Source organism: Conger conger, chromosome 11 (genome assembly GCF_963514075.1).
Source record: "Conger conger chromosome 11, fConCon1.1, whole genome shotgun sequence".
Classification (NCBI taxonomy): domain Eukaryota; kingdom Metazoa; phylum Chordata; class Actinopteri; order Anguilliformes; family Congridae; genus Conger; species Conger conger.
Window position 1 is genome coordinate 26368555 of NC_083770.1, and position 26785 is coordinate 26395339.

Consider the following 26785-nt stretch of genomic DNA (forward strand, 5'->3'; position numbering starts at 1 on the left):
CCATTTGTTTTGTATTGTCACTCCAGCTGTTGGGGGGGGGGGGGGGGGGGAGAATTCATACAATACAATTTGAATCACTTCAAGAGCATGGATAATAAAAATTGTTGGATTTCATGTTTGTGAATGAAAACTGTGATGGAAAGAAGTATTCTTTCATTTTCATAATTTCTGGAAAAATATTCAAACCCCTAACAAGAATATAAAATATTTTGAAATTAGCATTTTTGATTCATTTCCATTTCATTGGGGATTCTTCTGAGATATCTGCTATACTTAAGGTTTTGGTAAACCTATACAGTAGACACAATGATTGCAGTGAAGACAGAAACAACTCTCTCTCTCTCTTTCTATTCACTTACCTAACCGCTTTTACCTGCTGATATTTTTAACAGCCTATTAAAATGCCATATCAGACCTTTTGCATCCTTGACCCAGAGAATACACCAAACCCTAACCCTAACCCTAACCCTAACCTATGTAGCTAATTTCCACTAGAGCACACTATGTAACACTTTGCTATCGTAATCCTGACAGTATTTCTGCAAAGCGCCGTTATGTAATCAGTCCTGTCTGATGTTCTGTTATTTCAGACTACCAGGAACGAAACACAAAAAGGAAATAGTGTAGCAGAAAGACAGAGGTGATAATGGCTGAGGAGCTTTCTGTCAAACGCACAGTTCAGCAATTCTCCAGAAGGTCCTGTCTGGCTGCCAAAATGTGAAAGATGGACACCGAACCACAGCGTGGCCAATTTCAGGGGAACACGCGCAGGATGCCTCATCACAAGCTGTGAGGCGGTGTTGTGGATATGAAGCTAGTTCCGGAGCGCTGACCTCAGCGAGGGCCGAGCGCCTTTGGATGTGATCTGGGATGATGGGAGAGACTGAGCTTTTTCGTCACCTCTGACTCGTCCTGCCACACCAGACTGACAGTGACGCACAGTGCCTCTCTGAGTGCTGTGAGAGGAGACTGGAGGAGGCAGGGAGAGCAGGGGGAAACAGACTGTGTTCTCTGCTGATCTTACCTGATGCAAATGAGATGCAGGAGTCTATGAACATGCCCTTTCTATTACGCTGTGGAGAAAATTGAAATTAATGCAGCTGAAAAAAAAAAAACGTACGCGACAAAAGCACCATTTGGGGAAATTGCCAGTGACCATAAATGACTGTCTCATGCAAAATGAAATTTGTGGCATGCTGCAGAATGTGATGTTTTGATATCGCTATGCTAATACAGGCAAGGGGAAATTATATCTCAGATAGAACAAACAAAGCATTTGCATGTTAAAATTCAGCCCACATCATTATATATGAATTGCTGTATATGCATTTGACCATTCCCTTTCCAAAGTGCTGTAAATGATTGGGGTCCAATCTCACTCCATGTTGACTTATCAACTTTTCTTGTCAGGCATACAGAACAATTACAGAGGCAAACTAATAAAGTTATTTAGGTAGCTATTTGCATTTTGAATGCATATAGCAAATAGCAGCAATAACAGATCTGTGTGGTTTGGTTTTTAGACTTTAAATCTAAAATAGCTTTATTTCTAAAAAAAATCTATTTCCAGGGCGGCATGGAAAGGAGGTCCTGGGTTCGAATCCCCGTCGGCCAGGGCCTCTCTGTTCGGAGTTTGCATGTTCTCCTCGTGTCTGCGTGGGTTTCCTCTGGGTACTCCGGTTTCCTCCCACAGTCCAAAGACATGCAGGTTAGGCTGATTGGAGAGTCTAAATTGCCCATAGGTATGAGTGTGTGAGTGAATGGTGTGTGTGCCCTGCGATGGAGTGGCGACCTGTCCAGGGTGTATTCCTGCCTTTCGCCCAATGTATGCTGGGATAGGCTCCAGCCCCCCTGCGACCCTGATCAGGATAAGTGGGTTCAGATAATGAATGAATGAATGAATGAATCTATTTCCAAAACAATATTGTATGTATGAGTGTGTGTGTGTGTGTGTGTGTGTGTGTGTGAGCGCACATGTGAATACATGTGGTGCTTTACTGTTTCTACTGGGACACCCCTGTCTGTTTTCCTCTTCCATTGCCTTGGCATGCTCAGAAATAAATAAATAGAGTTTCAATCGGAATTGTCACAACTATCCCCAAACCAGCTTCCATTACATAGCCAGCTATTTTATGTGGGTTTGATTTTTTTTTGGGGGGGGGTTAGACAGGGATAGGGGTATCAGAAGGGGGGGGGCGGGGTAAATCAGGAGGGAGGACGAAGGTAGAGTTTGAAGAGGTGTGTTTTGAGTCTGCGTCGAAATAGGGGGAGGGATTCTGCTGTCCTGACAGTGGTAGGCAAGTCATTCCACCACTGAGGAACCAGAACGGAAAACAGGCGTGAACGTGCAGCTCGACCGCCAGGTGCCCGTAGAGAGGGAACCGTAAGGCGACCAGAGCTGGCAGACCGGAGTGGTCTAGCTGGGGAGTAGGGAGTGATCAGGGATTGTATGTAATGTGGGGCAGTCCCCTTAGCAGCCTGAAATGCCAACACTAGGGCCTTGAATCGGATGCGTGCGGCAATAGGAAGCCAGTGGAGGCCAATGAGAAGCGGGGTGACATGAGCCGATCTGGGCTGACTGGTGATCAAGCGGGCTGCAGCATTCTGGACCAGCTGGAGGGGCTTGATGGCGCACGCTGGGAGACCGGCTAGGAGGGAGTTGCAGTAATCCAGGCGGGAAATGATGAGCGTCTGGACTAGGAGCTGGGTGGCTTTCTCCGTCAGGAGATGACGGATGCGGCGTATATTATACAGAAAGAACCTGCAGGTTCTGGCAGTGGAGGATACTTGTGGAGCCAGGGAGAGGCAGTTATCAAGAGTCACCCCAAGATTCTTTGCCGTACAGGAGGAGGAAACTACAAAGTCCTCCACAGTCAGTGAGAGGTCGATTGACGGAGAGGACTTAGCAGGGATGTAGAGAAGCTCAGTTTTGGCAAGGTTGAGCTTCAGGTGATGGGAAGTCATCCACGCAGAGATATCAGCCAAGCAGGCAGAGATCTGTGTGGTGATTTGGGTGTCGGGGGGGAAGGAAATGAAGAGTTGGGTGTCATCAGCGTAGGAGTGATAAGAGAAGCCGGAGAGGCCCAAGAACGGAGCCCTGCGGGACTCCAGTTCGTAGGGGTTGAGGGTCGGAGAGTGCGCCCCTCCAAGTCACCTGGTAGGAGCGACCAGAGAGGTAGGAGGAAAACCAAGCGAGTGCAGAACCTGTGACACCCATCCCAGACAGCGATGAGAGCAGAATCTCATGGTTGACTGTATCGAAGGCGGCTATAGACTAATAATGCATAACAGTTATCCTGTGCACTGAAATTGGAATATGGGTCTGGACAAAAGTGATCACATTACCACAGCTCATCCCTTGGTCAAATTGATGGTGTTACAACTAACCCAGTGTTTAAACCATCCCCAGTCTCCCTACTGTCTATACAGTATAACCGTTTTGGTATATTTTCAAGCTTCCTTGCAGTGTGAGCTTCCATGCAGTGTGAGTTCCAGAGAAGCCTTAACTGCAGAAGCTGCAGAAAGTACAAAGACAGGCAATAATAATACAATTCACCAAGAATTTGGCATATCAAAATCATTTTTTCAGTCTCACAGGAAGGAATATTTCTGGGAAGCATTCTTAGTAAATCAAGTTAATGGAAAATTCCTGCTCACCACTATGCTTTTAAGGCATGGTTCCCCATGATGTTATCATGAATGCATGCAAATGGCCGTTCAATGTATACTGCATGCATGTACTGTATATTATGCTAAGTTATAGCAAGACCTCTACAATATCAGCAGACAATTCACAGTAAGAAGAACAGAGCTGGTGATGAAAATTTTTGTACGGGCTCTAAAACATCTGAGAGTCTGGGCATATATTCCCCTTAAGCACACACATTTACTTTAAGCATCATTGTGTGCTGCCCACAAATGAATTTGGCCCATCAGTGTAATGTTCTCACTGGAACTGTATAAGATTGCAATAATCATTTTCCCATGGTGCACTTCATTGGGTCTCCTACATTAACCAGATGGCGTGTATTTCATACACATTATATTTTACATACATATACATTGTTTTTGAGACGGGTGTGTGGGGGTTGGACCCAAAATGCACGACTCAGAAACAATAGTAATATAAAGACCCCTCAGGGCTTTATTCGGGACGAAGAGGCAAACTCGTAGTCGGTAGACGTGCAGGGAGGTCCGGTAGCAGGAGAGCTGTCAGCGGGGCAGATGAACAGACGGACGGCGGGCAGAGGCGTAGTCGTGGGCGAAGCGGGAGTCGAAACCATGAAACAATCAGCGAAGCAAAAGTACAAAAACGGTAGGCGAGGACGTAGTCAAAAAACAAACGAAGGTCACAAAACAGAAATCAATAATCAATGGTCGGTAAACAGGCTTGGATCGTAACGTGTAATCAATGGTAGTAAATGCTCAAGCGTTGCGTGGTAAACAGAGGCAGACAATTTCGCAGTGAACAGTAGCGCGACTGGGCTATAAATGCGTGTGTAGACAGGTGCAGACAATTAGTTAGAGCGTAGCAAGGAAATGGAAAACAGGTGCGATGGATGACAAGTTTAACAAGGAGATTAGTAATCGTTAGTAATAAACCTATCCTGCCCTAGCATTAGTAAATTAGTAAATTACATGCACGAGAAACGTAAGGTAACATGAACACATGATTAGTTTGTTAGTCTCTACCCAATCCTGATCTAGCGTTAGTAGTTTTAGTAAATAGACAAATGGAAACAATTAGGGAGTGAATGACAGAAGGAGAGAGAGAGAAAAGGCGGAACGCAAGGTTTGCGGAAAAACATGTAAAAGTGTATGCATAACAACGACCAGTTAACGTAACAATAAACATGCATCAAAACATAACACAAAGCGAAACTAAGACGATAATCACTCAACATAACCAGGTATATAATCGTACGAAAACATAACTAGACATGACAAGAAAATAAATCGTAAGGAGACATAACTAAACATGACAAGAAAATAAATCGTAACGAAACATAACTAAACAACATGACGAACCTAGACTAACATAATACATGATAAGACAATACAAGACTAATACAAAATGAATAAACATAAAACTTTGCGAGACAGACCTGAAACGTGACAGTTTTTTTGATACACAGTGCCTTTTTGGGACAATTTTATTTATTTTTTTCCGCTGCACTCCACAATTGAGATTTATAATAAAGACAATTGCCTGTGGTTAAAGTGCACATTGTCAGATTTTCACTTTGGTGATGGTTCAGAGTGGGCAGGGTTTTTCTTATGCTTGCTAAGGAAGCCCCCACTCAGAAAGACACGGGGAACTATAGTAAACAGGTATAATGAGTCTGATCTTCTCAACTTTGGCTATTTTCAGACTTTTAGGGCCCCAGGCAGCTTATTAGAGAGGTTTTGATTAGTCATTTTGATGAGCGCACCTGGAAGCTGGGGAGTGTGGAGGGGAGGGTTTATCAACCAACCATTAGAAAAACTGCCGCCAATGTTCTCCCTCATGACAGAACCTTTGTCTGCTGTGTCACTGACCCATATTGCTACACAGGTGGCAGGACACAGAACTGGAGATAATGCACAAATGAAAATTTAAATGTGCTCTCCAGAAGCTGTGGTCTCAGTTGTGATGTGGTTAGTGTGCTTCAGATAGATTTATCTGACCAGACGTTATCTGTATTCGTCTCCTATGGCTCCCATCAATCTGTTCATTTAGGGCCTGGTCTCAGGATGCAACAAATGTCTGGTGAAATCAATGCCATGGGTCTAAACATGTGGTTAAGGACACAGTAAACTCATGAATACAGGGTACATAAATTACAGACAGAGAAGGATAAAAAGAAGATAAAACAGGATGATCACTTATCGAAGAACTGCACGGAGCTGTAATGGAGCCAAGGATGAGACCAAGTGCAGCCAAAGGACACATGAAGTTCCTTTATCTAGTCTCTCACTTATCAGTATGGAATGACAACAAAACAGTAAAGGTAAAAGAGAAGAAGCAACTGTTCTGAGAGCTGAAAAAAAACCTTTTATTAATAATAAAAGTATATTACCTCTCCAATAATTTGCTTGAGGCACCCTACATTCTCTTTGTTTTCACACTCACACCCAGTGTCACATTGTAGTTGATGTGAACATTAACTGAAGTCCTGATCCGTATCTACATGCTTGTATGCATTGCACTGCTGCCACACAATTGGCTGAAAATCGCATGAATAAGTAGGTGTAATAAAGTAAAAATGTTCCTTATCAAGTGCTTGGTGAGTGTATATCGGTGATGTCTGTATATATTGGTGTCATTGCCAATTTACATACCATTATGACCTACACTAATACAAATAAATTATTTCACACAATTTATATTCTGTGAGTCAAAACACACATTTACTATATTGTATATTGTGTGAGCCACACTTCTTTCCAGCAGACTAAAGAAGAAATGGAAATGTCTACTGCCACGAATTAAGAACAAAACTCAACATTCTAAAGCCCTCCTCGAAGACTGTGTTCATTTCTAAGTCGGTCACAAACTGTAACAGTGCCCTCTTTTGGTAATGATGAATATAGACACTTTTTCAAAATTGTTCCACAGCAAATTAATTGCGGGGGTCTGTGTGACCCCATTTAAAAATGTCATGTTCACATTAGGTGGCTTCAGGTACACCTCAACAGGTTTTCAACCTCCATTGTCAATTCTGACAACATCAACATTTTGAAAAGAAATAGGTACATATAATTGGTACACATTTTTGTTGTCATTTTCCATTCATTTCTAAACAGTTTTCAAGCTATCTTATATGCAGACAACAGTTAGGCCGACCAATACTTTCCCTATAGCCCTGTATTACATTGTAGATACATGTAGATAGTAGGTTATGTAGAGTGATAGCTGACCCGACTGGAAGGAATTCAAGCTCAGAGACAACTCAATAATTATGATCATGAATGGATGAATTCATGCCAGAATGGTGCACAAAAATTACACTTGAATTCAACCAGCCAGAACATAAAGCATAAGTTCACACATTCAAAAATACACTTGGGGCCAGGGGTGGAACAAGACAACTTGGGGGCGACATTGGCTCAGGAGGTAAGAACAGTTGCCGGGCAGTCTGAGGATTGCCAGTTCGATCCTGCCCTGGGTGTGTCAAAGTGCCCCTAAGCAAGACATCTAACCCCCAAATGCTGCTGACAAGCTGGTTGGTGCCTTGCATGGCAACCAATCAGCCAATGTGTGAGTGTGTGTGAATGGGTGAATGAGAAGCATCAATTGTACAATGCTTTGGATAAAGGGGCTATATAAATGCCAGATATTTACCATTTACAACTAGAGCTGCAGAATCAAACACAAACTTCCAGCACTGACTCAACACAGTCGTTCAAAAAGAGACTTTTGCTGTACGCTAATTGGTCCAAAGACAATATGCACATGCAGTTGCAGATGCCTCCTGATACTTCCTTTTATGTTTGATATAGCATAATAAATCAGGCATGTGTTCAGTACATGGTATAAAAATTGCAATAGCTGTGTTTAGCTGTGTTTTATGTACCTGCCTATGACCTAACTTTTTCTCATATCTCTGTGGATGTTATGTACTAGTCTACACGCAGAGGTTCTAGGCACAGGGGACTTTTGCAATAGCCTCGAGACCCATCTGTCTGGACGGCCGCAAATTGCAAACCCCCCGAACGCCTGTGTATCATGTATAGAACTTTACTCAACTGGGAGCCAAAGAAAGGCTTGCCTAGGCGACCGGCCAATATAGAATTCCAAATATCGTATAATTGATTACAAATGGAAGAGTACCCGGACACGGAAAATAATGTTATACCCACTTTCAAATGAAAAAAATGTGTAGTCGTAAAAAATTAATCTGATCACGTGGTATACGTACTCGTTACGTCAAATACGTGCGACTCCTTTGGCAAATAACTTCCGTCAGCCCACCGGTTTACCATTTTGTGAACGAAAAGAAGAAGAATGGCTGCAAGGTTATTCCTCAGATCGTCCATTTGCGCTCTTAGGACATGCCGGGCAACCCCTGTGGCAGCCCTTTCTCGTGGAATGTCGACTGGAGGTGAGTTCCATGTTAGCGAAAATTCTGTAGTATGGATCGATAACGGCCTTTCGGTTAGTGTACATTTCTTTCCTTGTCAAGGACAGGGTGCCAACTCATGGCGATCTTGCTAGCTAGTTAGCTTGTCAGCTTGTCTAATCCAATATTTTGCCGTACAAACCATACAACTAACACGACCTGTGTCCCTTACATCTAGTCACTTAAACTAGCGGCGTACATGTTTACTAATTTAACTTTAACTGAGCCTGTTTATTAACCGCGATTGGGAGATGCTATCGTTAGTAATCATCGTATGTAACTTGACTACGTTAGATATTCGATAAGACTTGCTTATTGTTAACTACTATCTATGTGCCTAGCAAACCATTTTTATTAAAAAAATGTATTAGGACAGAAGACATTGCTCACTAAAGTGTTTAAGGGTGAACGCCATTATGCGTACAAATGGAAAGGAGTGGGGTCAATTACCTTAACTGCATGTTGCTGAATGTTTCGCATTGAACGGGCGGTTAGTTGCGAAACATTCCGCAAAATACAGTTAACGTAACTGACTGCGAAACGGCATTGTGTTTATTTCAAGTTTAAGATTGGGAATGAGTTTGAAGGCCTCTCCATGCAATGTCATTAGGAGGCTGTTAATTCACGTCAGTCTTTGATCGGTTAAACATATTGTGTGTTAATACACCGTCTATGTGCATATCTTTTACGGCCTCACATTATGTGGCTAATTATTTTCTTTTATATTGCTGAAATGTTTTTTTTTTTTTCCCTTCCACGCGTAGAAGATTCGATTTTTGGGGTTGGAAAAACTAATTCACCCATTGTGACTTTCACTATTGTTTTGCAGGCATTCCAACTGATGAGGAACAAGCCACTGGGATGGAAAAGACTGTTATGCACGCTTTGAGACAGGGCACTGTGTGTATCTATATTCCGTACTATATTATAACTTTTTTTTTTTTCTATAGCAACATGTTTCTTGGCAAGCTATAATTTGCTAGCTATGTCTGGACATTGATATAGTTTATCACTGTCAAGGATTATTGGACAAGTGTGAGTTGGCGAGTGTAATGATAGTGCTTCTGGCAGTTATAACTACCTGCCAAATTGGATATTTGTCTTCATGAATCAGCTCACAACCTGAATTTGACATGCACTTACTGGCACTATACAGACATAGCAGTTTGTACTATTAACAAATATCAATGGCAATTAAGGCCCTCCTTGGTACACTATCCTTTTGTCTATGGCGATAGTTTTGTAATGTGCTGAACTATATTTTTGTCTCACAGGACCCTTACAGCATGCTCAAACCTAAAGAGTATGCTGGGTCCAAAGACGATCCACACATTGTACCCTCCATCACCAACAAGAGGATTGTGGGTTGTGTCTGTGAGTTATTTATTTTAGTTTTTATATTGCTCTCAAATTTAAGATGCCAGAAGGGTTTATTGGCTCCTTTTGTGATTTTGCTCAAGTTGTCATGAATATTGTGAAAGCATGCTTTACTCTAATCAACCCTGCCCCTGGAGATCTACGGTCTTGGATGTTTTTGATACAACCCTGACAAAGCACACCTCATTCAACAGTTAGATCTCATTGAGTTACTAATTTGGTAGAATCAGGTGTTCCAAATTAGGGTGGAAATGAGAACTTTCTGGATGGTGCCTCTCCAGGAACAGTGTTGGTTACCACTGGTCTACATAATGCTTAACATACCTTGGCCATGGGTCTTTAGAACTGTATGTGTTGTAGGACCATATGTGGCAGTGTGCCTATTTACTGACGTCAGTGGTGTCGGTGATGTTCTGCATGTCTGTTGTACATTGCTCTGGACAAGAGCATCTGCCAAGTGGCAATAATGTTTGACCTTGCTCTCCCTCACTAGGCGAGGAAGACAACACTCTGGTGGTGTGGTTCTGGCTGCATGCCGGGGAGCCCCAGAGATGCCCATCCTGTGGGGCTCATTACAAACTGGTGTCTCATGAGCTCCCTCATTGAGCTGTTTACAGAGGAAAGAATTTATCTGCAACCATTTCACCTCAAATTGTTCGTTACATGCAAATAATGCAGGTGTTACACTCCTTGTGGTTTGGGACACAAGACTTCAAAAATTCCACTTCTCAGCATATTCTAACCGATCTGTATACTTGTTATTTGGTCCAAAACCTCTTAATAAAATGTATGGTACCTCTAAATTGTTTTGAAAGTGTATTTATGTATTTATTTTTTTCTGTATTTTAATATGCAAAGTCTGTACCGCTTTCTGCCAAGTTTTTTTTCTTTTTTTTTTTTTCAAAAGTGGACTCCCAAAAATCCAGGTAAAATCCCTTGAATTGATTCCTTGCTTTGAAAGTGTAATGTAAGGAAGAAAATGTACACCTACACCTACACCTACACCTTCCAAGGGACTTTGAACGTGGAATTACTGTTGGTGCCAGACAGGGTGGTTTGAGTATCTCAAACTGATCTGGGATTTTCACACAGTCTCTTGAGTTTGCTGAGAATGGTGCAAAAAAAAACAAAAGAGAACATCCAGTGAGCAGCAGTTATGCGAGCAGAAAGGCCTTGTTAATGAGACGTCGGAGGAGAATGGCCAGATTGGTTGAAGGTGACAGTAACGCAAATAACTTTAAACTTAAAAAATAAAGTCTAATAAATACCTAATCAAGTGCTCACTGACTGTACATTTTGGGGAAATAAATAAATACACCATATCTGAGATTTTTTGCCAGATGGAAATGCTGGAGTTTAGTAAGGTCTTGTAGTGTGTCCCATGTGCTATTTACTCCAGTTGAGTTTCTTTTTTCTTTTCTTTTTTTTCTTTTTTCTTTTTAAATGTGTCAAGTGACTGTGATTGAGAATTTCATCAATGAATTCCTTCCACAAACCCACCTTAGCTTGAACATCACCTGAGTGATAGTTGGAATAGTACCTCTGATCTTAGCATTGCATTTTGTGCAACTCTTCTGAAAGCTTGTCCTGTCTTGGGCTGCATTATTATATATGTGATAAATCCATTTGAGGAAGAGCATTTTTGAATGACAGATTTTCCAGGCGCAACACCTCAAGCTGCAATTGATTCAACTTCTTGAATAATGCACTTCGCATGTAAAATATCTGGAAAAACAAAGTCTACAAAAAGACCTATAGTAATCCATAGTAAGAGATTATTGCTAATGTGCCTATAAGCACAATAATAAACTATGGTCCAGTGTGGGACTGCTGGGCAAAGAAATGAATGGCAGTGGAAACTCAATGGTGGCACAATTAAATGTGTGGTCATATCAGTGGCCACAGTGAGGAGCCCTAGCATAAATATTTTGGCACAAAAAATGTAGACAGAAAAGCAAACGAGGCATTTCCATGGTAAACAAACAATTAACTGATTCTCTTTTAGCTTGCTTGATAATGATGCCCTGCGATGGACTGGCGACCTGTCCAGGGTGTATTCCCGCCTTTCGCCCAATGTATGCTGGGATAGGCTCCAGCCCCCCTGCGACCCTGATCAGGATAAGTGGGTTCAGATAATGGATGGATGGATGGATGGATGGATAATGATGCCTTTTTGAAGCTTCAGCCAAAATGCTGTTTCTTTTCATGTCAACAACAGAATGTTCTTGCACACCTTCGGAACTACAAAAATAAGATATGCCATAATACGCATTAACATTTTAGGGAAATTTGTGACTAATTGCTGATATAACTGGAATGACTGATTCAAGATTCATAAATACCAAATTACTAATGTTAATTACTTGTTTCTGTTAAAGGAATGGGCACCATTTCATCCTCTTGAAATAATTTAAAAAAGGTTATTTCATTCAATGGACCATGTGAAGTTCAGACTGGAAAAAACGGACAAAAAAGATGTTATTTATGCAATCTCACAATTGTTACAATGAATAAATATCTAAAAGATAATTGACAAATACAGGATTTAACAATGTGCAAAAAATTGTTCAATATATGTAGTAGAGTCCATAAGTATTTGGACAGTGGTATGTTTATTTGTAAATACCCTCATTAAAGGTGACTGCATTTTAACCTCATTATTCATTGCTATTTCAAATCCAATGTGTTGGATTGCACAGCCAAAAGTTCTGAAATTGTACCACTGTCCAAATACTTATGGACTGCACTGTATAGCAAAGGAGAGACCTGCTGTATGTTGAAAGAACCATGCTGCTTGTGTTGAGAGATGAGTGGATGGTAGATATGGTTGTATATATCAGCTTAAGACAGAAATAAATGTTTATTCAATTCAACCATGCCGTTGGGCCCTAAATGCAACAAGAAAAAAAGTGGTGTGTTTGGGCAAGGTTCAGGGAAATATCAGTAGTTTTATTGCTTTTTTGAAACTACAGCTGTCAATTTTACTTTAACAGTTTTTGGTCCAAGATACATGGTCCACAATAGACAGCCCTTTCATTTAAATTTTACTATGGCCATTTTAATCCTGTCTCTTCGCTCAACAAAGACCTTGCCCATCAGAGAAGAGTCCTTCCATTTTCTATGTAGATACAAATCTCCAGGCTCAACAGAACATTCACATGGAACGCATTTCCAGCAGAGTGTTGGAAAATCTACTGGATCCAATTCCAAAGACATAAAATATCCCCACATTAATGTACTTCACATTTGAGCTTCAACTTATAATACTGGAGTCACAGCTTAGTGTTAGGATAATGAGGGCTCAGGCCAGCAATGGCATATCCAGCTTGGGGGTGCCAGAATGGAATTTGATAAGGACGGGGACGGGGGAAGGTCTCGTAGGGGACTGCGTAAGGAGTTCCCGCCATTACATGGCGGTAGATGGAGCCGGGCTGGGAAGGTACAGCCAGGTGGGCGGGGAGGAGCGGATGTACTGAGAGTCCTTTGAGCTGGTGGGCTGAGACTGGTCTGGTCCTTTCATAAGCTGGAACTAAGTAGGATATCGGAGGGGGGTGGAGCAGAGAATGCTGGGTGGGCAGTGGTTTGGGCAAGGCCAGCTTGGATCTCACCTTGGCATCTCCGTGGTGCAGAGGGGAAACCATTTGCAGTTTCTTCCCATATGCCAACCCATCCTCTGGAGGAAGCCTCTTCTGGTTCTGGTTGAGTTTGTGGCCTGGCTGAAAGGAGAGGGGCCCCAAATGCTCCCCAGATTTTGGCAGCACCTTGGTGAAGCTGGACTGAGGAGGGACCCAGCATGCTTTGGGGCCCATTTCAGCTGAGGTAGAGGAGGTGGGTGGGAGAGTTTTGAGAGCAGGGGGAGCATTCTCCCCTCTGCAGCCCAGGGTCCAGTCAGGTGTTTGCCCTTTACCCACCGCGAGGTCAGTGGCGAACAGGCCCCGCTGTCGGATGTCTCTATGGTGATGGAGGTGACTAGTAGAGTCCTTGACGCTGGTATAACAGCTCACTGGCTTGCACACCCCACCGTGGTAGGCTATGGAGGCGAAATTACTAACGTAAGCAGAAGGAGCCGGTTTATGTGGAGCAGGGGCAGGGAGGCAGTCTTCAGAGGAGACAGAGCAGGGGGATGGGCTACGCGAGGAGGAGGAGGAGTGAGGTATAGGGGAGCCTTCAGAAGACTCGCGGGTCCTGCCGGTGGGGGGCAGCCCAGGGGACTGGGCACAGTGTATGACGGAGGGCCTCCCTCTGCTGTCCTGCTCAGGGCTGGAAGCGGCCTGGGAGAGGGTGAGGCTGGCCTGGGCCACACGCTTCTTCTTCTCCAGAGGGGAGATGACCTCCGTTCCTGAGGACTGGACACTGGCGAAGAGGCTCTTAACTGGCTGGGAAACCGCAGCAGGTTGGTCCTTTGACACGGGCGCCTCTATCTCCGGCCTGCAGCGTGGCCCAGTCGAGTGCAGGCACTTCCCTTCCTCCACTGGCTTCCCCTGGGCCTGCAGGAGAGATCAAACAGCAGCGCTTTAAAAGCCAGTCACAGCTAGGGTTGGGTACTGGAACCCGGTACCACTATGACAGGCTTCCCATGCAACCTTATGCAATGCAGATTTTGCTCATTTCAGTGCCTTCGCCTTCACCAGCCAACTTAATTCTGCTGACTGTCCGTGACAGCAGGGATGTTAGCATGCTAGCTAACATTAAACTAGGTTAAAATGGCAAAAGTGAAACCATATGAACTATAGCAAAGGATTAAAAAAACAATTTACATTTTTAAAAATAAAAACATAATTTTAGCATCAGTATTGGCAAAATTTAAACGATGCCCATGCCTAGCGACAGCTGCAGAGTTAAGGGCCATAGGCCGGGCCATGTTTCCGTCACCCTCTCTCCAGGATGCTGCGCACTGGGGGGGACAGAGCGTGTCGTACCTCAGCGCGCCCCTCACTTTCCCCCTCCTGCTGGCTCCTCTTCCTCTTGCCCTCGGGTTTCCCACTCTTGCCCTCCAGACTTTTCTTATACTGTTTCCGAGGCTTGGTGGGGGGCAGGGGCTTGTCCTCCTCTCCTCTAATCTGCCTCTCAAAGGGCAGCACAAGCCTAGGGGAGGTACAGGAAAGAGAGCAGAGGTCAGGAGGGAGGGAGAGAGATTGAGAGTGAGTGAGAGAGAGAAAGAGATTGCGAATGAAAGAGACAGGGGGGGGGACTGAGAGTGAGTGAGAGACAGAGAAAGAGATTGAGGGAGAGATAGGCAGGGAGGAAGAGAGAGAGAGATAGGCAGAGAGGATGAGAGAGAGAGAGCTCAGGGAAGGACAGCAGTGGGAGTGGTGCCCTCTCACCTCTCATAGTGCCTGCGGGTGCAGGTGGCAGCACTAGTGCTGCCGGGGCTGCCACCCAGCTCATCATACACGTTCTTCCACAGCCGCTGGGCTGTCACCTACAGCCAGGAGACACCTTCATTAGCTCACACAGGCAGGCCATGCATATGGACACAAGGATGATATCAGTGCATACCCAAAGCACACACAATGACACAGATATGCAGACACACACACACACACACACAGTGGCAGTGCGACACACACATGCGCACACACTCTCATAAACACAGGCACAGAGAAAAACTGAAAAAGTTGCAGAAATTAAAGTTATACAGTAAAGCAGTTGTGCCGAGAGACCCCATCATCTCCCCAAAGTCAGCTGGCCAAGGTCCCCACAGGCGGAAATATTAGCATACCACACCACGGATATCTGCACAGTCAGCCAATCCCCCCTCACGAGACTGCACACCATTACTCTTACTGCACTGAGGCAACCTACATCTGCTCTACAGTACTGGGATTACTGCATGACTCCAGAACTGGTCTTCTGTCCACTGCATCAACCAGCAGTGTCCCCTGGGCCTTCCCTGGGCACACGCTGTACTCTACCCTGCCGGCAAGGACTGTACATCTGCACTTCAGGCATTTAGCAGAACTATCTTTACTCTTTCCCTTTAATCTTTCCCTTTCTGCCTCCAGAAACACAGAGCACATGCTTCAGTGGAAATTGCTGAATGACTGTAAATGTTTTGTTTTTTTCAAAATTAGCCCTATAAAAGTAAATTTAATAAGAGAGGAAAAAAAAATCATGGCCCTAGTTGGTCGTACTTGAAACCCCTAAATAGATTTACAAGTTCAATGGACCCCATTTTAAGGTCACCTGAGCTCTGCAGCAGACAGGCTGTTAGCAGGGCGGAATGGAAACTTGTCGTATGCTCGGGGAACAAAGCCGTAAGGTCTGGCTTCTTGCAAATAAGTAAACGTGGACGTTGCTCTGACTGTTGTGGTGTGTGGCCAACGGTCACCATCTTCCTGACTGCATGTAGTGAATGCCGTGCCAGCAATAGTTTCCGTTGGAGATGCAAGTTTCGTTTACAGAGCCTCCCCACGACACCCCTGCCACCCTCCAACCCCCGCTCTGCCTCATGCGTATGAACATGTTAAGGGAGGTCACACCTTTCACTTGCAGTTCAGTGTGTGTTCCAGCACTCTGGCCCATACAAAGTGTTTTTTCACTCAGATAGCCTCACCTACGCAGGTCACACTGCCTTGTACTCAATTTTCCATTCAAGTGCATTGGTATATTTAGAAACTGACATTCTTCTGTTGTAACAACACAGTCCACCATGATCTTTCCAATGAATTGCACTTTGAGCTTTCACATGCTCTAAAGAAGGCAACAACAGAAAGGTATTTTTTTGTTTTATTTGTTTGCTGTAATTGCTAATGTTTTGTCTGCTACTAAAGTTATTATGGCAAGTATTCATTTGACTTACAGATATACCTATCTAGGCCAACCTCTCTGCAACCCATTTATACAGCCAGATTTATTGCTCTTGGAGCCTTATGTGAAGTACATTGCTCAGGCATATTTTCCTCTCTTGGGATTCAAACCCCAGACGCCCATATTACGAGTCCAATGGTCTAACCACCCCACGGTGTGCAGAATGTGTGTAACCCATTTACATACTGTATATCCACATCACTCTGCCCAAAAAACTCAACGGCCTGAACTAATGCACAGTTCAACACTTGCACACATAGACCACGTGCAATAACATGTAGGTGGCCAAAGATTATTTGATTGGAAAAACAATCGGAACACTGTTTTGTAGTTAGATGTCTGAGGCGCTCGAGGGTTTATTTATTCTTTGGTACAATTCAACAGGTTCTCTTGAGGAGCGTAATATGGATACTTACAGAGTCATATCCACCAAGTTTTTCCACAGCTTTGTAGATTCTCCAGAGGTTAACTGCAGAGGAGAAACTATGTGAGCTCCATGGTGTCATCAACAGAAATGGGTGTGGAATTTCATACTATTTTTTCAACCATATACTACTGTTTTGATATTTGTTGGTTATAAATTAATCTATGAACATAATAAAATAGATTACTTTTACATTTAATTATGGATATTTATAAAGCAACTAACAATTGATTTCGAAAATCTAAACTATCTGGCCAGTAGTATGTGAGCAAGAAACAGGTAACTACATAATCATTCCTTAGACTTACTCTGTTTGAAGCCCAGGTGTGGTATCCGGTCAATGGGTGTGCCCTTATCCTTCATGAAACTGTACAGACTGGACACAAAACTCTTCTCCTCTTCCTCTGATTGGCTGGCCCTGTGTAGTTCTTCTACGCCACTGGTGGGGTGGGAGAGCTCCATCTCACAGTTTTGCTTCAAAAAAAACAACACAGGTATCAAACTCGTGCTTTTACAAAGCTGTGTCAAATCCCTATGGATATGACACACGGAGCATGTTAGAAGACACTAGTCAACATCAACAACAACACATCACTTGTCAGCATTTCATTTTTGAAAAATGCTGTGATGTTGTGCCATGTTACAAAAATTAATACAATACAAATTGGCAATGAATGTTTATCTTATCTCAAATCCAAATTCCTGGGTTTTATCAAACATGAGCTGAAGTTACATACACAGTTGTTGTAATTGTATTGCTTCCTGTTGTTTCTATTGTGCTGCTCATGGACGCACTGATCTAGTGGACAGCTCATCAGCCATCAGCCTCTCTCTGCCAGCTTTTACTGCTCACAGGGTGAATTCCACTTCAGAGCAGAAATATCGAGAGAAAATATGGGCTAATGTAACTCATAGCAACCATGATGGCTGCTGAAATTTGTCATCGAAACCTCAATTTCAGTTTCACATCCAGATGAAATAGGAAAAAATACACCCTCAGTTCACACCAGATCATTTTCAACATGCATCACACCCTCCTCTTCTATAGATCATTCAAAGCACGCCAGAACTGGCTTTCGCCGCTACTTTCAATAAGTAACCATGCATCCTGTATGAAGGGAAACCAACAAACATATGAGGTTTTCGGAGCAGGACTGATAATCATCTATTCTGCGTAAATGCGCTGTATGATGCGCTGATAAACACAGAAAACTACCACTTGGACGTTTTGCATGACAAAGTGTGAATCAGGCTTAGACACTGAAATAATGTGTATATTACTGAATATATTTCCTTATTTAATGACCACTGTGGCCTCGGTACTATTGGTACTAAGTTTTATCAAAGACATTTATTCAGAATATTTCATGAATAGCATATGACAGAAATGTTTTTCCTCCTAGTTTGAATCAGCAATTATGCCTCTTGAGTTAATCCTGGGATACATGCAGCTGAAGCCTCTGTTCCTTCTCCAATGCACTTGCCTTCAAGCCAGTGACTTTTTTACACCCTACAGTCCACACAGTGCATCAGCCCCAATATCTTCCACTCATGACTAATAAGGATAATGACTGATAATGATAGTGGGTTATGACAATGTAATTATGGTTCACTGGTTATGTCCTACCCAACTTGAGGCAGACAAACTTTTATTACATTTGCTGCTTTTATTATTGCTGTTTGCAGTTGTTCTATTTGTTCTCTAAGTTATAAATAAATGCAGTTTTACTTTACTTCACAGCAGGCAAACATCCTCCACTATATCTGACGACTGAAATAGTAAATAAAACACTGATTTAAACCCCAATGTCCTGTAATAGTTTTTTATGTTCCATTTAATTTCTGTATTTGCATTCTGCATATTTCAAGAAAGTTGATTTGCATGTTGCATAGATTTGCATAGATTTATAGATTTTTTCATTTTGGACATTTTAAGATCTCATTCTGTCAAGTTGAAGCTTAAGTTCATGTTCAACTTTATTTGCCATTTGTATGCACTCAGTAAAATCCATACATACATTGGAATTACAGAAGTACAGAGCTCCTAAAACATTATGTGATGATGTTGATGATCACATGAAAACATCAGGCAGACTAATCAGCATTGGTTGACTTGACGTGACATTGGTACTTGTCTGTTAAGTCATGAGAGCCAACCGGCACAGAAAGTTGGGCTCTACTGCGCACACAACAGCAAACAGCTTCAGTAGTTTTTTTAGGAATTAATTCTGCTGAACGGCATGGTTATTGTGAAAACAGCCGTGTAAGCAGAAACAATCATGAGAGAGTGCTGCACGGGACACAGGCACACAATGGGGCACAGTAAAAAAAAGACAGAAACGCAACAGAGGAGGAACACGGAACAAAGCGCCAGTCTTCTTAATGCAGACCGCAAACCGATGTGAGAAATAATTCAGGATGCACAATATAAACCAAAATGAACAGAGCCGTCACTACAAATACATGTAAGGAATTTGGAAACTGTCCTCACTGTGCATGCATAAATGACAAGCAAGTCCAGACATAATCTATGAAACCGATTCCCACTGACGCAAAAAACTGGAAACTGATACAGTTAAAGTTGCTCTTATAAAAAGACAATGCATATTAACTATGTAATTTCAAACATAGACCACCCGCTAATATTGGCTTGTGGTTAGGCAGACATTCCATAAAAGTATGGAGGGACACAAATGATAATGTGATGAATTTCAACTTCCCTTGAAAATGAACCTTGAAGACCTACAATTTTGTTTTATATCATGACTTCATTGCAAATGAGAATATGGAAAGTGACACCATTGAGTCAATTAGGGAAGCTGATATATTAAAAAGATTGGCGCAGCAGAAGGCGGAGCAGGGCCTCCCTCCTCAGGAGGCTCTGAGCTCTGTGCGTTTGTGCGGCCGTAGGCAGGAGCGCATGTCTGTCCGCGTGCTCTCCCCAGTGTCGGGGTTCAGCCCCGCGCAGTTTCACACTGAATGCTGTTCCTCTCCGTGGCTTTGGTTCCCAGAAGCGGGCCTCAGAGCTGAATCATACCGAAGCTGGTAGCCCGGATCTGGGATAGCCCTGACTGAGTCACAGCTCTGCGCTGTGGCCCAGTGACCTCCCTCACTGCGACACGGCTTTGTCTCAATCTGTATCTCCAACGCCAGCCGCCAAATGCACTCGCACAATCCACGCACACTTCCTGGCTACTCCCTCCTGCCTCACAAACTCTTTCTCTCACCCACTGTTTCACTCCCTCTCTCTCTTGCCGTAGTTCAGAACCTGGAAAACATTTTTACCTGACTGAGGTTCAGGCAGCACGCTTCTACCGGGCCCACAACTTCAGCCACCTTGTGGCTCTGGGATTGTAGGTCCAGACCTCGCGGCTCTGGGATTGTAGGTCCAGACCTTGCAGCTCTGGGATTGTAGGTCCAGACCTTGTGGCTCTGGGACTCTAGGTCCAGACCTTGCGGCCCTGGATGGAGTCACAATGACCATAATCCAATCCGAAAAAGCCACAGACACAAATGTTGGCAGGCAAGGTCACTCTTGCCAAAAATAGGTTCATATCAAAATAATTAAGCTTTCAGAATTATGTAGGCAAGCAAAAAAATATGCTGTACATTGTGGAGACAAAAGAGGTGGTTTATGGGCACAAATAGAAAATAGACAGCCAGAATTCTTCTCCCCTCATACAATGCATATATAGATGTTAATCGCATTTTTCTTGCCTGCTTTGCCATTGCCGATATTCTCACTGGTTTAAAAAATCACATTCCATTATCGCCAACATTACCTATGCTGTCCCTGACTGACTTTTTAAAATGAACTTTCCAAACACGGTCTGACTCCTGTACCTCTGGCCCTTCATCAATCCATCCATAGCCTTGCCATCTATGAACATGGATGCTCTGCACAATTCTTGTAAGGAAGCAACAATCTCAGCCATCATAAATGCTGCTTGTGTAATTGACAAGTTAATTTCAACATGAAATTAATGATGATAGAATATATGGATTTTTCAATTCTCTCATGTATTTTTAAAAAACTGACTGTGTTAAGATTTTTGATTGATCTGTTTCGCATTTGTGATGAAATTGAAACATTGGGGCGCAAAAAAAAAAAAAAAAACTTTTTGATACCATTGCTATTTATCATTCAACATAGACATTATCATGACCATCTTGTGGGTGTAGAACTAAAACTTTTGAGGTGAGCAATGTATAGCATCTGAGAACACATGCATAAGTGACTTGTTGAGTATGTGGGTTCCGGGGGGTTGGAGGGTCTGACTGCAACTGATAATGATTCTGAGAATGAGACGCGGCCACACCGCAGGCTGATTTCAACAGTGTGCCCGAAAATAAATTCCCAACTAACCAATACATCTCATTTGTGCAGTGGTCTCAGACTCGTTTGTGCAACGGAAACAGAGACAGAGACACAGTTAACCAACAGCGGCAACAACCAACAGGCAGTATTCACTGTCAATAAGACGGTTAGACAAAAACTGATCATAAAAACATTTTTTGTTTGTAAACAATTACTACACCGTGGTGTGGTAAATACTGGAAATAATGGCTTCTTATTCAGCATCTTTGGTGATAATATAAATATGGATATTTTTAGATAAGTTGTACCAACTGAAAGAAAGAAGAACTAAGGAAAAACAAATGACGTATTCAATACAATAAGTACAACAAACTCATAACTGTGTGAATGAGAGTTGCATAATTATAGCAAAACTAGTGAGACCAAATCAGGAAAGAGCATGTTTTCCCAGGCGCACTCTGAAGAAAGTATATAAACTCTGCTGTGACACACTGGCAGTAAACACCCTATCTAAATTTCCACCACAGTCAAATTTCGGAAAAGTGCGTAGGAGCCGTTGATGTCAACATGTTGATAAAGCAGGCTCAATATGATTGCTGGTGGCGTGCCGGGTTGATGCTATCGCCTGGCCAGCTCTCACCACAGAAACCACGAGGCTTTCATCTTGCAACCTGGTCTTGGAAATTTGATGCATCTTTTCTTCGCTCATCTTTCTTTTTCTCGACTTGAGTTACCAGAAGTATGCAAGCGCTGGAACTCTGGCAGTTTCAATTTGTGTGAATGGTGTTAACAGAGACTGTGTGTGCAGTCTCTCACAGACCAACAGGGCAGGCCTCCTACAACTCTCATATCAAAGAATTACACCTATTTCCTGTACTAGTCATTCTAATAATAAGACTGAGACTGACAATTGTGTTAACTTGGTAATATTGCAAAACACATAGAGGCATTTGTTTGTTGACTTAAATAGAGGCAAGATAAACAAGGGAGCTTAATGAAAAAGCTGACGTAAAAGCAGGTTTTCTTTTACTCTTTTAGTCTCACAATTGTTTTACATCACAATGCACAATCATACAGAAAAGAGTTACTTTAATGACCTGCTATCAATTTAATGACCTGCCACAAAAAAACACACCATTTGATCACCAGCTATTGGCATCAGAGAATGTAGAAGAAATATCTCAACACAACTTTTCATGATTTCCTCCTTTGTTTTGTGATTTTGGAATCGGAACAAAGTTGGTTTGTGTAGGAGGCTGAAGTAAGCACTCTTAGTGCAGTGACACATTCCCTAGTGTGGAATTGAATCCTGGCAAACTGCCCACAGTCTTCACCTGAAAGGGTTTCAGTTTGCAGGGTATTTCCTGTTCATGCCTAGCACACACTGCAGGACTTTTAGTGACAATTTTGCAGTTGTAAAGGAAATCCCCGCCTCCAACAGCCGTTTAATGTGAGATGGTCTCAGTTGCAGCTCTCACAGTCCAGTCTTAAGTTAGTCAGGGACTCGAGAATATCAAACAGATTTGATCTTTAGACAGGGCTTGTGTGACCCCAAGCAACTGTAGCATGTGACCACAAGTGTAGTGTGAGCATTCCTATGAAAACACTTACAAAACATTTCAAAGAGATGCTCATTATATGTGAGGTGCTCTCCCTTGTTAGGATGTTTAAGGTTGCGTAAGTTTCCCAAATAATTCTTAAAAACAGAAGTTTTTTGCATTGCAAAGATATGTTTTTGTGCAGGAGTATCGATTTTGTCTCTGTGTATTATTCATATTTAATAGCTGGAAGTGAAACAGCACTAAACAGTAAGCTGGACTGTAGAAAAGAGCAGGAGCTCCTTTGTGTGGGAAACCCCTTTAAACAGAATATGAGGAATGATGACGAACCAACAGCTACTCGACCATAAATGAAGAACTGAAAGTGTTGGTACACACAAAACAGTCATAAGAAACAATGTAACCAGTGCAGCGCTAACCTGGTTACTGGAAGTAGATTTTCTTTTTTTGCATATGCATTATATTAAGCCGTTCTCCATTTTCTGCCTTTTGTCAAGAAGAACTTGTGACCTACAGAAAGTGAAATGACTCAAGCTGCCCGTCAGTGGAAGCCTGGCGGGGACAACTGCGTGGCTCTAACCTGGTTCAGCAGCGGCGTGCTGTCGGGCACCCTGCCCACCTCACCAGCTCCCCACTGCTCCATCATCTGCTTCTGCCCGCTCTTGGGCTGTGACACTACAGAGGGAAACAGCAGTGGGCACATTACTACCACCAGGAGACAACTGCGCTTCTTCTAGGATCCAGCTTCATACCCAAAAGAAGCACTCAGTCCACAGGTCTAACAGTCGTGTCTCCCATCCCGCAGATATTTACTTCATCATTAGTTTATCAACTGATACACACCCAGATAATTTTAGATTTAGGATGGTGAAAGAAAGCATTCACGGTGAAATCAAACGTCATGCAGTGATTCTCACCGTCAGCAAATTGAACCTCCAGTCTGGTGAAAACATGTAGAAACCTGTCAAAATTCCCATGTAGCTCCTCCTGCATTATGTGCATGGACATGCCCACAGGGTATAAATGCCTTTTCGATGACAGTAATTAAGAATTTAGTCATTTACCGTAGCTAGATGCTGATGGATGCTATCTGAAAATGAGGTGAAGGGGGCATTTTCTTTTTGCTATTTCCGTTTGTTGCTTGTTTTATACACTGACAGCCAGGCACAACCCTTTGATTTTATTAAACCACATTTTCCAAAATGCCTAATTTCTTGGTAAATGCAACAGCTGAATAAGATTCTGTGAAATATTGTGTTTCATGTAATTCTAATATAAAACCACATGGTTGCAACACAACATCCTGTCTGCAAGCCAAACCACAGTTACGTGGTGACCTTCTCAGCAATGAGCAATAACAGGATTACAGTAAATTTGAGATTGGAAAGCATTGAAAAAATAATTGTAATCTTTAACATGTTTGGCTTACATCCATGTGTCCATTGCCAAACAAACACAATGATTTTAGACTGTGTGCTCAATGATGCTTGGGTAGGGCTTTCAGTACAGATTAGCCTGCTTGATGTCATCATGTTGCTAAATTGCACTTCCCTTTATAAATAGGTTTCCTGTCTAAGAGGATGTCATATGAATGGGTCACACATATCATATACTTTTGTGCAGTGACCTCAGATCCAGTGCACATTATGCCAAATAAATGCTTGTACACATTTCTAATTGGGTACATACACCATCTTTACTGCAAGTAATGCATGGATCATTGTCAAACTCAAACAGTCATTCTCTAACAGCTGGATATATCTGCAAGTTTGTTTGTCAGGCTCTACTGTTTACAAACATGTGACCATGGAAACCACATCTGCTTGGACACACAGCTCTACTACTCCACTACCTCCAAAAACAACACCCTTCATTTTATTGCCCTCTCGTACCAAACTCATATCACAGCAATGAGGTCAGTTGACAATGAACCCAACCTGCTCTGGTTTTCAGATGAACCATTTCCTGTAATGCGGTGTGCCTCTTTCTGCGCAACTTCATTTTTAAACTCATTATTCCCTTAATGTAGTTTTCAATTCATTCTCTAACCTGCCTTTTTTAATGAACTTTTACTTCCCCATGGTGTTATAATGGTGGGAGGCAAGACAAAATATGTTGCAGGCCATGATTCCATTCAGTTACATTTGCAATGGTGAACAGTTCTGAACAGAAGGTAAATGGTGAACAGTTCTGAACAGAAGGTAAATGGTGAACAGTTCTGGCCTACAGAGATGAGGTATTTGATAAAAGTGTCAGTGAACCATTGATCAACCATTGATCAACCACACTATAGTTCTGTCTCTACAGGTATGACAGTATTTTTCTATACAGGTGATACATTTTTACTCATCTTGCTTTAGAATTTTAATCTGTAATGCATTACATGTCAAGAATATTTTATTTTATTTATTTCAACTACTGCATGCCTATACAGACTATACAATTGCTAAATCTCATAACTTCCCATTGTCTCAACAAATCTCTATTTCGATTCTTATTACTATGTATATTACATATTAATTTGCTCCGATAATAACCATTTATTTTGCATACTACTACTACTACTACTAATAATAATAATAATAAATTAATAAATTAATAAATTAATAAATTAATAAATTAATAAATTTAAAAAATAATAATAAAAAAATATATATTAATAAAAATAATAATAATAATAATAATAATAATAATAATAATAATAATAATAATGAATAAATAAATAATAATAACAACAATAATAATGCATATTTTTGCCAAACAATTTATGCACGGATATATCCTGAATGCAACTGCTTTGTTTGTTATTCTTTGCAAATTACGATTTTTGCCTTATCTGTTTTGTTGCCCTGCGTCACCTTGATCTGTGGCAGCTGCGATAATGTTACTACTCAACTGCGACCGACAGATGCTGTGAAAATCCCGTTACAAATGTTCTTAACTCAAGGAATCTAACCGAACACAATGTACAGCACCGCTCTCACCACTTCCTCTGAGCACATGAGTACAGCAGTCCCACCGCAATATAACTTCTGATGAAATATATGTCGTTTCCCCACCTGAAATTTCATTGGCTCAGTAGCAGTGCCACCAAGCACGTTAGATTCTCTAGCCATTTCTAAGCTTTGGAAATACTTAAACGCTGCAGTTGTATTTTGCGTTATATTACAGTGGTAAATTAACAAACGCTCGCATTCTCATCGACACTCAATAATTAGAACCCTCGTCTTGGCTATTTGTCCTTTTGACCCAACAGCGGCATTGCTGATGTTTATCAAATAGGTTGCAAAAGTTTATTGTGTAAGTAGATTAGACAAATACGGTGCTGAAGGATGCTAAATAAATCAATCATAAAAAATGAACTAGAAAAGAAACTATTCTTCAGTTAACTTTAAATGCTTGCTTTTGATATTTAAAATAATAATACAATTTATATTCGCATTCGTAAATTTACAGACGTGCTAAACCAGCAGCAATTGTGAAAACACAGACAAGCGAAGGATATTAGCTACTTAATGTACAGTAAATGCCATTAAAAATACAGTAGCCGAGAACACATAAGCATGACTCACAATCTATTCCAAACATAGATTGTCTTTTATTATCAATAAGCGCCCCGCTTACTTGTAAGTTATTATAATACAAAATAAATAAACTCACCCATGACAAGTAAAGCTGTCAAAACCTTAGCTGTTATTATTTGCGTGTTATTATCTTGCTGCATCCATAACTTCAGAACCCGCGTTTACTCCTTTCAAACGTCTGTTATCAATGCTGTGAAGTGTCATTTTCGAAATCATAAGGCTTAGAAAAAGTACAATAGTCACAGTGGCTTTATAATCCTGCCCCTTTGTGGCAGTGTATTGTGGGAGCTTGAGTTCTTTCAGAATGGTGAAACACTATCTGGCAATTGTACCTCCGCAAAATGAATTTTTGAAGGTTGAAGTATTACACTAAGTTACACTTCCGTGAGACCGTGACACGGAAAAAACCAAACCAAAAATAAATAAATAAATAATAAAAATGAAAATAATAATAATAATAATAATAATAATAATAATAATAACCAAAACAACCCGAGCCCTGCATCATTCTTAAAGTAAGTTCCAAACTAGAAAACAATTCAGTTTTATGTTAATTATTACACGAAGAAAATTCATTGAATTGATGCCAGTAATGATTCCTTCACATATAT

At 41.8% G+C, this 26785-nt stretch overlaps 2 protein-coding genes across 3 annotated transcripts; one reads left to right on the plus strand and one right to left on the minus strand.

The window, feature by feature from the left end:
* The first annotated feature begins 7927 nt into the window (after positions 1-7927).
* Positions 7928-10282, plus strand: LOC133140324 (cytochrome c oxidase subunit 5B, mitochondrial-like). The gene is made up of 4 exons (XM_061260183.1): positions 7928-8084; positions 8932-9002; positions 9377-9476; positions 9973-10282. Exons 1-4 carry the CDS (start codon positions 7988-7990, stop codon positions 10083-10085), a joined length of 381 nt encoding a protein of 126 aa, XP_061116167.1. The 5' UTR covers positions 7928-7987; the 3' UTR covers positions 10086-10282.
* A 2038-nt stretch (positions 10283-12320) lies between these two features.
* arid5a (AT-rich interactive domain 5A) lies at positions 12321-26388 on the minus strand. 2 transcript variants are annotated; one of them, XM_061260181.1, is made up of 7 exons: positions 26251-26388; positions 23171-23265; positions 17022-17187; positions 16706-16758; positions 14804-14901; positions 14399-14564; positions 12321-13966 (listed from the first exon to the last, which is right to left on the minus strand). In XM_061260181.1, the coding sequence occupies exons 1-7, from the start codon at positions 26312-26314 to the stop codon at positions 12752-12754; spliced, it is 1857 nt and encodes a 618-aa protein (XP_061116165.1). In that variant the 5' UTR covers positions 26315-26388; the 3' UTR covers positions 12321-12751. The 2 variants fall into 2 exon arrangements, with proteins under 2 accessions (XP_061116165.1, XP_061116166.1); XM_061260182.1 differs by lacking the exons at positions 23171-23265; positions 26251-26388 and adding an exon at positions 19999-23133.
* Positions 26389-26785: the final 397 nt, after the last annotated feature.

What these genes read in the sequence shown, in the direction of transcription:
- LOC133140324 (XM_061260183.1), top strand. Translation starts at nt 7,988, where the DNA reads ATGGCTGCAAGGTTATTCCTCAGATCGTCCATTTGCGCTCTTAGGACA. An exon ending in ACGCTTTGAGACAGGGCACT is followed by an intron (nt 9,003 to 9,376) that starts GTGTGTATCTAT and finishes TTTGTCTCACAG; the next exon opens with GACCCTTACAGCATGCTCAA. An exon ending in GAGGATTGTGGGTTGTGTCT is followed by an intron (nt 9,477 to 9,972) that starts GTGAGTTATTTA and finishes CTCCCTCACTAG; the next exon opens with GCGAGGAAGACAACACTCTG.
- arid5a (XM_061260181.1), bottom strand. Translation starts at nt 26,314, where the DNA reads ATGCAGCAAGATAATAACACGCAAATAATAACAGCTAAGGTTTTGACA. An exon ending in GACAGCTTTACTTGTCATGG is followed by an intron (nt 23,266 to 26,250) that starts GTGAGTTTATTT and finishes TTCCCTCTGTAG; the next exon opens with TGTCACAGCCCAAGAGCGGG. An exon ending in ACCCGCAGGCACTATGAGAG is followed by an intron (nt 14,565 to 14,803) that starts GTGAGAGGGCAC and finishes TACCTCCCCTAG; the next exon opens with GCTTGTGCTGCCCTTTGAGA.